At 36.7% G+C, this 13,448-nt stretch overlaps 1 protein-coding gene across 10 annotated transcripts in view; it reads left to right on the plus strand.

Moving 5' to 3' along the window:
- Window positions 1-9,376, plus strand: part of MARCHF1 (membrane associated ring-CH-type finger 1) — a 235,509-nt gene extending 226,133 nt beyond the window's left edge. For all 10 annotated transcript variants that reach the window (XM_069855813.1, XM_069855815.1, XM_069855820.1 and 7 more), the window contains 2 exons: window positions 2,247-2,394; window positions 5,244-9,376. In XM_069855813.1, coding sequence (XP_069711914.1) covers window positions 2,247-2,394; window positions 5,244-5,542 — 447 coding nt within the window. In that variant the 3' untranslated portion in view covers window positions 5,543-9,376. The remainder of the gene's footprint in view (window positions 1-2,246; window positions 2,395-5,243) is intronic.
- The last annotated feature ends 4,072 nt before the right edge of the window (window positions 9,377-13,448 follow it).

The following is a 13,448-nucleotide window of genomic DNA, read 5'->3' on the forward strand; positions in this document are numbered from 1 at the left end:
CTCTAAGGCTTTTGCATACATTACAGAGAGTAAAATGACTACAAGACTGGAGGTACGCATGATAATGAAAATTTATCACAGAATATTTGCTCCAGGAGACTAAAAAGTCTAGCATCAGAGTTGAGATGACAGAGAATTTCTGTTTAAGAGCACAGCTCCTTCTTCTTTATATTCAGCATTTATGTCTCACAAAGCATTCACAGGTAAGTGAAAGGTTATGGTAAAATCCTTCCTTTCATCTGGACAAAGACAAGTTTTTTCTTTGGAAAGAAAAGCTGTTGCAAGCCTGAATTGAATTTTCACAGCAAAATGAATGCAGGTCAAGTGCTGCGTAACCTGGTGTAACCTGGTGACTGTACTCATATGATAAGATGGTGATGATAATGCTACAGTCTGTCTGGTCTGATCACTGAGTACTAACAACATGAACCACAACGAATATAACATTCTGGGGTTTTTTTGTTTTATTTCTTTTTCTTAATGCCTCCCATTTTTTTCAGATTGCCATACAAAACCCAGTAAGTTTAGTTTTCACTCTTAAGTAGATGTATCAGAAACTGAAATCAGCTGGTAAATAAACTGCTATCTCTATCTCTTTCTGTATTATTCAGGAGATATTTCAGTTCTTCTAAACAGTTATTTAAGCCTTATGTTTGTAAAATTCTGGCAGGGACTAGGAAATGCTCCAGAGATGGGTGTTTTGGGGGGACAACTCTGAAACATGCAAGCTTTAAATGCCCTTAGAGAAAGAAATTTGTTTGGCCCAATATAGCCTGCTCTAAAGCTAAATGGTGGGAAGGAGCATTTCTGAGCATTAGTCCTCTTGGTGACATTGCATTGACATTCCTCAGCTTTTATTGCAGTTGTGTTCTTTCAAAATGTGACTAGACAGCAAATAGTGCTCGGACTAAAAGAACAACTGTATTGGTTCAGGTTAAAGTCTGAGCATCTAGCTTAGACACCATCTCCAATATTAGCCATAAGTAATTTAGGGAAATTTGTTATTTCCCAAAACCAAAATTAAAAAAAAAAAACAACAAAAAACCAACCAACACAACAAACACAAAACTAAATTAAACCCCCAAAACCCAGCTGACAAAAGAAAAACCCAAGGAAAGTAAAAAAAAGCCAAATTCATAGCTTCAAAGTAAATTTATATCACCTCAGTGCTCTGAAGTGGGTAGGGTTATTGATCCAGATTTAGCATCAGGCAACTGTGAGGGGCTGCAGCCCCTGTGTACTAAAGATACGTGTAAGTGGAGGAGCAGCTGTGCTGTGCTGGTGGTCAGTGCTGTGGCTTGAATGCTGAAGCACAGTTCCGTCTTCCATCAGCACGGCTGCAGCGAGGTGGCAATGTTGAGTTGAAGTTTGTACTTGTTTCATTTGTCTGATGGTAGTGACCAACTCGGAGATTATTCATCAGAATTGAGGCTTTTTGCTTTTAAATGCCATATTCTTTCATCTGTTTTTGAAGGCAAACATTTTACTAGAGAAAGGTTTTATTTGAAAGAAATGCTGAAAGAAATGATGTCTTCAGAAGTAAGATTAAAAAAAATGCCTTGAGTTGCATTGTTCAAGTGCAGAGAACAGCCTATTTCATCTTAAAATAGGCTAAGCTAGGATTTAGTGCCGTAATTCACAAACATATAATGGATTTAGTGTCATAATTCACAAACGTGCCTGGGAGATCCTTCTTGTGTTACTGAGGCTGTTTGACTGCTATCATGTACGATCATTTCCACATAATCATGCTTTCAAGTTTATTGAATTTAGTCCTCAATGCAGTTGCCTTTCTTATGCTTTTATTTTATGGGATAATTGTTCCACAACTGTGTCTCTCTAATTTTAAGCAACTGAGAAGAGTTTGTTGCAAGCTAATGTTAGGGCTTTTTCTTCTCCCATCACCAGAAGTGTGCAACGGGTAAAGGTAAAATAAATAGTCAGCTTTTTACCTGTCTGTTAACATGTTATGGCTGTACTGCAATGAAATTACTTGTTTTCATTCACAAGCAGACAGCAACAGAACACAACTCTATTTCTCTGAATCTGTGGAAATGAGATCATTATGAATTTTACAGTGACAATGCATATACTGCTGTAATGTGTTTTATCAAAATAAAAGGGTTTGTTAATTTTATTACTTCTTGGGGTTTTGATAGATAGGGCCAGAATGGCCTGCTTGGTTTACTGTAAAATTTTACAAGTCTGATTTTTTTTTTTATTACTTTTTTAAAAAAAAAATATAGTGGGAGAAACTACAGATGACAACAAGTGAGAGGAGGAAAATAGTTTGTTCAGTCACATTCCACGTCATTGCAATTACCTGTGTTGTTTGGTCATTGTATGTTCTAATTGATAGAACTGCTGAGGAAATTAAGCAAGGCAATGATAACGGTAAGTATCTTTTACCTTCTTCAGTCTTGTTTATAATGCAATGGATGGCTTTGAAAGGCCAGTAACCAGTCATATTCTGTTGTTAAATAACAGTTCACTGGTACATGTCTACATAAAATGTTTTAATGCAGAAGTAATGAATACATCAGTGTTAAAGGCTTATGTTATGCCCCTGCAGAGAGACCTCTACTTACTGTAATCAGTACAACAGCTTAACTAGCCTGCTGGTTCTTCCTAGGTTAATCTCTCATTATCCAGATATTTATAAAGCTCAGACAAAAAGATGAGTCAAATTCAAACAGCTCAGTGCAAGTTTAGGTCATAAAATAGCAATTAATTTGTATTACTCACTTGAACCTTGATATCCTGTAGAGCAAGGATATCAACAAGCTTTCTAATATGAACTCCCAAGGGACCATACTCCAGTTGTGTTAGTCCTTCACGTGGAACTTAAGTACCATGGAAAAACATTCCTGTGTCCTTTTGAGTAGTATTTCACTGTCAGTGTCCATGTTCCAGTTGTGTTTATGGTGAAGGTGATCAAACACTGGAACAGAGAGGATGTGGAATCTCCATCTGTGGAGATACTGAAAACCCAACTGGAAGTTTGTAACAAAATGCATGATTGATATTAGTAGGTTTCTTTTTGCACTATACATAGAGTATGTGGAAATTATTCCATTTTAAATCTAACTCTATTCATCTGTTTATTAATTTTGTGTAAGAAAGGGGTCTAGACTTTGTCTCTCCTAATAAAACTTGAGTCTGTGAAAATATGGCCATCCTGGATTATACTGAAAGGTACAAAATTCGTGGTGACATACTAGTTAAGCAAAAAAAAGATATTTCTTGTATTACCATGGAAGCAGCAGCAGCACATCTTATCTGCCAAGAGGCGGAAGATACTCTCAAGGAAAGCTGAACCTCTTACTTCTGAGCATAGTGCTCCAGCTGTGGCTGCTGGTTCTAAGTGTCATTACCCTCTGATGGGGCTTAGTGAGATGCAAACCATACTGTTTTCATACTTATGACCAAGAAAGAGAGGGTGATTTTTAAAAACACTTATTAAAGGCGGGGGGTCGGGGGGGGAGAGGCAGGGTGGTGTTGGAGGAAAAAACACACCATTGGATATGACACCTTAACAAAGTGTTCTTTGTTACTTACATTTGTCACAGGAACAGGGCATTGAAAAAAGGCAGAGTAAACAATTTGTAAAAGAATATAGAATTGTCCCAGACAAGTTCAACTAACTAGAGTAATAGGGATTAGGGAGTCACAAAGTGTTTTACTTGGTCTTTGCATGCATTCATTTTGCTGCAAATTAAAAAAAAAATAATTAATGAGCACCAGCACTTTAATGCATTGTTACCGTTTCTAAGTACTACTAAACAGTTACCATGACAGGGAAAGCTACAGCTACTTCAAACATTTTGTGTGCTTTGCAACAACTAATATTCTTCTGGTCTCTATTTGTTTATTTAAAAACCCAGTTCCTCAGTTCCTGCATGTTAACACTAAAGGGGATTCCTAGATTCATGAGACTTACATAGTTGGCTAAAGTAAAGACTTGCTTTTGAGGAGTCCAGGTTACCAAGTCTAGGAGTCAAGAGTGGCTCCTCACTGAAGCTCTCCTGCTGAGTCCCAGAGGAATGCAGATTGCTTTCCTGCCTGTGGCAGAAATTTCTTCCCTGTGTAAAAGTCACAAATATCACCAAGTTGCAATAGATCACTAGTGGCTGAATGCAGCATTTGCAAGCAACCTCAAATACTACACTCCATGAGCAGAATGTTATTCAAAGCCTTCCACGTAGGACCAACAAACCTGTTCAGATTGTTCAGACTGACAGCTTAAGCACTGACACCTACTTAAGCACTGACTCTTTTGTTTAGTATTTAATCTTTACATGTGATGAGGCAATGTGTAAGAGGAAGGCTGGTAGCTGTTCGTCTAAGCTACTGAATGCCTGAAAAAAGATGCAATGGTATGAATTAATGAGAAGGCTGTTCTTAATACAACATTCTATTAAGATCTGAAGACCACATTTAGGTCAAAGCAAATAATTTTACCATTATTCATATCATAAATAAGTTCAAATGCTCTCATTTTTACCTTTTTGTATTATCAGCCGTATATTTTTTCTGTAAATATCAATGTGATTGATCAGTGCTGTGAAAAAAAGTAAGAACCGACACACCAAATCCTTTGAAGATACTTTTTCAGTACATAGCAATACAAGTAAGTTCTGCTTTCTGATAGATGTGTTCAGGGGTGTTTCACAGACAGCAGGAAAAGAGGCTAGCAAAGGCAGGTGATGCAGGAGATAGACCTTTCCACTAGTTTTTTAACTGTACCCTGGCTTCAGGATGAATCTAGGACCAGGTAATAATTAAGCAATGGTGTTCTAGGTACACTAAACAGCGTCATGCTTCTTGCACAATTAAGAAAAAATAATTGTTGTTGAATATGTATAAAATATATCTAGGTATAGAATTACCTTGTATTTTTGCTTAAACAAGCTATTGAAAATGGACATATTATTGAAGAACAGTAAAATGTTTTGGGTTTGACTGCATCAAGCATACACTATCCCTTTGTGAGAGTGGCCTTGCATTTCTTATTTGACCAAATTGTAGTAAAATCAGTTAAAATTGGGAGACAGATGTGGTTTCTTGAGTAGCCTCTGGGAAACTGCTGCTATTCTCTACTTGAGTCACAACTGCTGCAATAGCGTGTACATACCTGGGAATTTTTAGCAAGTGACTTCTTTTCAGAATATTTTATTGCAGCATAATACTTGGTATTTAACGTATAACAATGGTAATAAATGTAACCTTTTTTTATTTTGAAGGTGTCCTTGAATGGCCATTTTGGACAAAACTCGTAGTGGTGGCCATTGGATTCACAGGGGGCCTGGTCTTCATGTACGTGCAGTGTAAGGTTTATGTTCAGCTGTGGCGCAGGTTGAAAGCCTATAATAGAGTGATCTTTGTTCAGAACTGCCCAGACACTGCCAAAAAACTGGAGGAGAAGAATTCATGCACTCAGACTTCAGACGTCAAGGATGCAGTGGTGGTGCCAGTAGCACAGACAGGTACAAACTCTCAGCCAGCAGCTGAAGAAATGACATCTGAGGTCATGCCAGTTTGACAGTGACGGCATTGTTTATTCCTTGCAGAAAAAGGCGTAGTGTTTTCTGCACTACAAATGCTAAAAGAGAGTGGAAATGACTGTGCTTTTTTCAGTTAATAAACTCAGAAAACCCCACAATGCCCAAGACTCTACAAGGAAAATGGATCCAGCAATGCAACTTGTTACTGTTTGGAGTGTGACCGTTCGTGAAGTAGTTTCTCAACTAGTCAGCAAATGTAGTGAAAGTGGAAGTGTAGAAAGTGCAGTAGAGAACAGGTTTAACAGACAATGCCAAACCAACATGACAAGACAACTTTTTTTCTTTTAATTGGATGGCTGAGAAGGTAGAAACAGACCTGATATAATCATTTTGTTTACAGAAAGCAAAACCAAACCTTTCCTCTGTTTACTACTAGAAGTTGTATTTGCTGTTTATCTTCTTAAACCTACACTGCAAAAGGGTACCATTCAAGTTATATTCAGTAACTGAAACGAAGCATATAAAGCTGTTAGCTCTATTGCAGCATTCACTAAGTCTCATGGTAACACATATTCATGTGACTGCAGTGGAGCCTGACTGTTTGGGCAGCTGCATGAACTAAGGATATTTGAAACGTTTGAAAAGTAGCATTATTTTTAAATATGCCTGAATTTTTGGAAAGTAAGGAATTCCAATTTGTGTTCATAAGCTACAGGTATTTTTTTTTTTAAGTGTAGCTGTCAGCAAAACAAGCACAGGAAGGAGAGAATGTAGATATGGGTTTAGAATAGCAGGTCAGCTGTTTACTTTACTTTGCAATAATGAATTAGGCATTAATTGAATATACAGAGTTTTGAGGCAGAGCTGTAAATGAAAAAAAAGTTTACTGCAGAATCACACAAAAGTAAATTACATCTTATGAAAAATCTAAAAAAGGATGACGCATAGGGAAGATTGAGGTCATTTTTGGTTCTGATTTTTAAGATTCATTTTACTGAAGGTTAGACATAAAGGAATATAACTACATATCCTAAGAGTTTTTCTTTCTTTGTTCTGAAAAGTTAGTTTTTATCTTCCCAAGTGAAAAAAACATATGGAGGGTTTCCCTCTGTACAGCTGTACTCGAGGTGTTAGAGATTCAACAGTTCAGTTGTTAACTTTGTGTTCTGAGCATTCTCATATAAAAATGAGGTGTAATAGCATCAAAGGGTGCAATAGATAAATGAATGTAGATATAATACTGTGTCCAACAGGGTGAATTTATATATAAAGAACCAGTTTTGTGATTCACTTCTCATGCCTGTGATACCATCAGGACACAACAGCAAGTATTGACTTGGAGTAGTTATGTATAGTGTGGACAAGTTCTGGGGCCTGAACATAATCTATGTTTAAAAAAAAGAAGTTAAAAGCTCTTTTTAGATGTTTTATTTAGGTACAGGAGGAAAAGCCAAAAAAGCAAATAAAGAAGGAGAGTAAAGAGGACAGAAGAGCACAGCTTCATTAGAAGGGGGAAATCTGCCATAATTGCCAGTGAACTAGTCTTCTACAGCAGTCTTGCAATTTTTAATGGTAAATTTCAAACATCTACAATTAAATAACAGAATCATACCATTCTTGCAAATAAACAGGGTGCTGTGCCTAAGTTTATATATTAGGCATTCCTTTCCGAATGTGTTAACTGGCTTATGGCTCAAAAAATGCTGGAAGTAGCTGTATTGGCAACAAATATGTCTTTTATCTGACCAGACCATTACTGCTCATGTAATTTGGCTGTGATTAAGTGATTTGCATCTAGATAGGCAGGACACAAAATACTGGTGCTCGTATAGGCCCATATTAATATTTGATCTAAGTTACTCCAGGTGAGTTTGATTAATGTTTCTTTCCACAAAATCACATGCACTTTTCACCTAAAATAACTATCCAGTTAAACAATTATAAATTGGAATTGGAGCAGTTTCTCATTTGAAATCACATACAAGAGTAACCAAATCATTTATGTGTTTATAATTGTAGAGGAGGCTTCTGAAATTCTTCAGCAATCCATTATAGTATTAAGGAATGCCTCATAACTGCACCTTTTTAAGATACTCTGCAAAGGCATGGGTTTCTAAAAGTGTGTATCTACTACTACTTGATAAGTAGTTAATCTCATTATATCTAAAGTGAAACATTTAAAATGACTAGCTGTACTTAAATGTTTGGAATTATGTTTACAATAAAACCTGATGAATCACAGCAAAACTGGCAGACAAGGATCATAGTTATGGAAGATAACTAAGATCTGTCTGAAATAATCAGAAAGTTCCTTCCTAAGTGACAGTAGCCCCACTACAAAGAACAAGCAAGCTTTTTCCTTGACGTGCTGTAGCATCATGACCCGCTGAAAGTACTTTATCCCCTACTTTGACAGTTTGTTGGAGACTAATTCACACTGATTATTCTTGCACAAGTGTAAAATTCAAATCAATGAAAAAAATACCTGATGCTTCTGAAAGCAGACCTATAGCATCTAAAAAGATTACTGTATGTTTTAAAAAATACACTGAAGAGTCGGCAGCAGAACAGACAAGCCATTTTATAATGATGACTTTAACTTTGAAACACTATTTTGGCATTCATCTCAAACTACATACGCAACTGAGATTACACTTAGTTAAATACAAGAATAGAGAAAGACTTCAGTTGAAATTCCTCCTCTCCCTTTGAAGTACTAATTTGGACAACAGGAAAGGGAGCAAAATGGGACAGTATCCGTCTGCTGAGGCAGACAATGGGACAAGTCAGTAGCAAGCGAGATTACAGCAGGCTTGAAGCAATCTTTAACCTTTTAAAGCATTACAGTATTAGCCCGTGCATCACTTTCTCTTCTTAGGTGCACTGGGTATTCTAGCGCTTTCAGGGATTTCATGCAGATCTGGAATATGTTTCTGAAGCAGGGTAGTTACTCTTCAAGAGGACAAGAAACTATTCACACCAACATGCCTTTGCTACAGGTCTGCATGAATAAGGAAGGTGCACAAATACAGACACTAGACAGCTGCTTATCAACCTTGTTTATTTTATTCCCACACAAAGCACAATTTTCTGCATTAATTTGATGACCACAAGATTCTATCCTGCAAAACCAAACCGGCATACTGCAAATTTTAAGATGCATTCTAAGACTGTTAATGAAAATGATATATCATATGAAGATCTGTATCAAACTAGCTGTGTAGCCAACAGTGCATCTCAGGCAAAAACAGATACAGCAGAATTTAGCCCGGCTAAACCCACAAGGGCAGAACCTTGCTCTGAGCTGCCGTTAGGGAGAAAAGCTTCATCTGCATTCTTGTTTAAGCAAAGTTTTAATGAAGGTAGGTAGAAGTTGTGTGGTGTCAGATCAGATCTGGAATCTTAAATAGATACTCTTAACCTGTGAACATGTATGTTTCTTTTCCAGTTTTACGTTATAAACATTACAAAGTTTATTTCAAACTGGCATAAACATACCACTTTTGACTATCATTAGCATTACGAAGATTCTCAACTAGTCCAATTGTGCCATTCATACACTGCAGTATCTAAAAGCAGTGTTTATTTTTGTTATGTAGAAAAAAATCATAGTAATTCCCTATCAGCAGAACAAACCATTTATAATTTCTGATAATGCAATGAAACTTACTCTATGATGAAAATATTTTACTGTGTATAATATTTGGAACTATGAGTTTGTGTTACTTGTTTAACTCCCTCTCTTTGACAAAAGAAAAATTGTATGTTCTTGTGGGTGAATATGTACTGAAAGACTGAAGGTAAGGGAAACAAAAGTAATATATCTGCTTATTGTTGTGAAAAATGTATTTGTATTAAACAAATGAAATTACTGTAGTATTCCACATTTGTCACTTCATTATGTAATCATATGCTGAACATGAGTTAGCAAAACCACACTGTTACAAGAAAGTTGAACAATATACTCAGCTGCATACTTAAAATTGATAAACCTGCTGGATCACAATGGCTAGTTTTGGGTACTGCACCTTGCCAGAACACTCAGGAAATACCTCACAGTACAAAAACACTTGAAAACCTGTGGTGGTTTAACTTGCATAAGGTAAGACTAGGAAGGGGATATATAAGAACAGGCTTCAACTACATAAAGAACTCCCAGAAAAAAAACAATGGACAATTGGTACTGCAGGAGGAGAAGAGGCAAAAACTTCATAGAGGCATGTTTTGGAAAGAACTGTTTGTTATACATGGTTATGAAATGTCCAGCACTAGAAAGCTTTAAATATGGGCTGGACAAACAAAGAGTTAAATGGTTTAAAGCTAATCCCACCATAGATTTTCAGAATGGATCTGATTGCCCTTTTTATTTATTATATACTGTGATTTTCTCCTTTTCCAAAAACACTGAAGATAAGTGTGTTAACAGAAAGAAATATTGCATTTGCATTATAAAAGAATCTGTGTACTTTAAGTCAGATGTAAAATTGAAGAAAGTATCCTATCTTGATAAATACACAGCTTTCTAACCAAACTACAGATTTAACTTTCAAAAGAGGGTTATATCCACCTATCCCATATCTGTAACCTACATTGTCAGCTGAGGAGAGAGTGGGCTAAGTTTTGAAACCTAACACTTCTGTCTGGAATAAGTTATCATATGGCTGATGACTTCTAAAAATATATGTTCCAATCACAGGAGAAGCATTCTAGCAAATTACATTCCCCGCATTCAATGCCAACAGATTGTTTCTTTAGTTAAAACTGCCCTATCTCACTATTTAAATTAAAGATGGATTCATAAACCCTTACAAGATATAACACAGACATAATAGCATAACAAAGGAAATTTCAGTATATATTAATTTCCATTTATGATAACATATGGAAAAATAGAACTGTATTTGTTTCTAGAATTAAGAGAATAAATGTATAATTGATATAAAGGTATAATGACACCTTTTGCTTTGCACACAACAGTGTCTCTTGATGAAGGGTACTATTAGAATACAAAACACATTTCTGTTCAGTTTGCTCTCAGTGTGCACCTAAACAAGCAAACATGCTATATGGTATTTACTCACACCTTCCCCCTCATCCCCAATACTGAGGCCGTTCTGCATGAACTTCATATGAAAGGCAAACAAAAAAAAAAAGCTAGTTAACAAAGAACTCACCTAAGTACTTTAAATGATATGCCATATTCACTAGTTATGGTATGAAATTCAGAAAATAACCTTTCATAGATTTCACACTGTGGTTGAGAACACAATGATTCCAGTCTGCTGGAGAGAGTAGGCCTGGGGACAAACTCGCCCTTCTGTAACTTGCAAATACTTATGACTGATGCTAAGTTACAGAACTACTTTTTTTTTAAACAGCTCAAAGGTAATATATATAAAAACACTATAATCAGCACCATTCCAAATAAAAACCAAAGAGGACAGGAAGTCACAATTACTTTTAAGTGAGTTAACTAAATTAGGTCTTATTTTAGCAATGGATAACTTCTCTTGAAAGCTGCATGGGAAACCGTCTAGTCTATGACACAAAGGATAGTTTTTTTCTCATATTTCTTTAAGATAATCTAGTTAAATAAATCATAGAATCACCAGGCTGGAAAAGACCCACCGGATCATCGAGTCCAACCATTCCTATCAAACGCTAAACCATACTCCTCAGCACCTCGTCCACCCGTGCCTTAAACGCCTCCAGGAAAGGTGACTCAAACACCTCCCTGGGCAGCCTCTGCCAGTGCCCAGTGACCCTTTCCTTGAAAAATATTTTCCTAATGTTCAGCCTAAATGTCCCCTGGTGGAGCTTGAGGCCATTCCCTCTCATCCTGTCCCCTGTCACTTGGAAGAAGAGGCCAGCACCCTCCTCTCTACAACCTCCTTTCAGGTAGTCGTAGAGAGCAATGAGGTCTCCCCTCAGCCTCCTCCAGGCTAAACACCCCCAGCTCTCTCAGCCGCTCCTCATAAGGCCTGTTCTCCAGCCCCTTCACCAGCTTCGTTGCTCTTCTCTGGACTCACTCCAGAGCCTCAACATCCTTCTTGTGGTGAGGGGCCCAGAACTGAACACAGTATTCGAGGAGCAGTCTCACCAGTGCCGAGTACAGAGGGAGAACAACCTCCCTGGACCTGCTGGTCACACCGTTTCTGATACAAGCCAAGATGCCATTGGCCTTCTTGGCCACCTGGGCACACTGCTGGCTCAAATGGCATGTCTTTTTTTTCTTCAAAACTACCATATAGTTATAATGTCGTTGGAACTTATGTGATTTATAATTGGAGGAAATAAGGCTCTAATGAAGATCATTACATCTGTATATGCATATGTCTGGGAGGTAAACATGTTCTACAAAATTTAATAATGGTTTACAAAGAGCAAAGAAGTGAAAAGTAAAGTAGCAAGATTTAAATGGGATTTAAAATAAACTCAGAAAAAATTGGCTTTGGGAAGCCAGACTTACAGAGCCCTGAAGAATGCAGTAAGAAGAACAAAAGAACAAATCAGTCTAGAAGAATTCAGTGAATCTTCAAGTGCCACTTTACCTCTAGGATTGCTAGTACATTTTGAGAGCTGGGAAAAAAGAACATTTCACTAAAAATGTATGGGTAGGATTTTTTGGCAAGTTTGTGTCCTAGCAAAAGGCATTGTCACTTTAAAAATATTCAAAACAGCATGGTATTGTCTTGGCTGACTGCTGTGAACATACATGAAATGAGTCGATATTAGTAGAATGCTGCCACCTTTCTGTATTTTTTAGAAAATGCTTCTGGGTTTTGAGTAATGCTGGCATTTTGGTCTAATAATTTAGTTTAAGGTAAAATAGTTTTGTTTCTCATTTGTAAGAGATAAGCAGTTGTGTATTAAACTGTTCCTTTTAAGAAAATGGGACAATATTTGCAATAGTTAAGGCTTAGGGAAAGTGATTATAGGATCACTACAGTAAGTCTCCCACAGTCAGTTGACTTTTAGAGTTTCATTACAGGAATTCAACACAGGATCATGCTAGCTGTATTTAAGGCAACAGCTTAAATCACAACACCTCATTAGCAAAGTTTCTTACATTCCTAAAACTTACATCTTTTGAGGAAGAAAGCCTGAAAGTCAATCATAATGAATTTTTACTTTTGAAATAAGTAAAAGATGGAAATACGACATACGAATTGTATCATGCTGAGACTGACCAGCCAATCTGACATAATTCTGAAGTGCAGGTGTTTCTTTGCCCTTTATGAGAAAATCAGTCTGGAGGATTTATTAAGTGGAGAACATTTTCTACTGAGATAAAACCAATAATGTCCTTTTTTTTTTCTTTACTACTTCCAATCTGCCAGGTGTCTAGTAAAATAATTTTTAAAAGCTGGACTCCAGCATAAATATTTTTGCATCCCAGACTGTCTTCACGTATGGCACTGCCATTACAGAGATGAGTACACAGGCTATTGCAATCAAAGACCAAAAAATAATACTCACACATATGATAACCTTTAAGTATATTCCTTGAACTACATAGGAATGGATAAGAAAATGGTTAATATGTGTTCCTTTTTTGACTAGTTGCATCCAACTGCACATACTGAAGTTTCATAGGGATTGATACATACTTGATAAAGGAAAAAGTGGAGATCAGTGATAGGGTAAGTTCCAGAATCAGAGCACTGAAAAGTTTGAATGTAGCTGGTCTGTTCCTCAGAGAGGTCTCATCTCTCCAAGGCTGGCTGGTATTTAAGTATATTAAAGTAAATACACTGCTAAGTAGTGTAACAACTTAGGAAGTTTCTTAAAAACTCCAAGTTCTTATATAAAAGTGGGCTTCCATGTTAAAGTGAAAAAGTTTCAAGAAAAAAGTTAATGTTCAATTTGAGCCTTGATAGTTAAAGAAACTTGAATTTCAACAATTACTCCTTTGCAGTTATCAAATAAAAAACAAGAAAATTG

Source organism: Phaenicophaeus curvirostris, chromosome 4 (assembly GCF_032191515.1).
Source record: "Phaenicophaeus curvirostris isolate KB17595 chromosome 4, BPBGC_Pcur_1.0, whole genome shotgun sequence".
Lineage (NCBI taxonomy): Eukaryota > Metazoa > Chordata > Aves > Cuculiformes > Cuculidae > Phaenicophaeus > Phaenicophaeus curvirostris.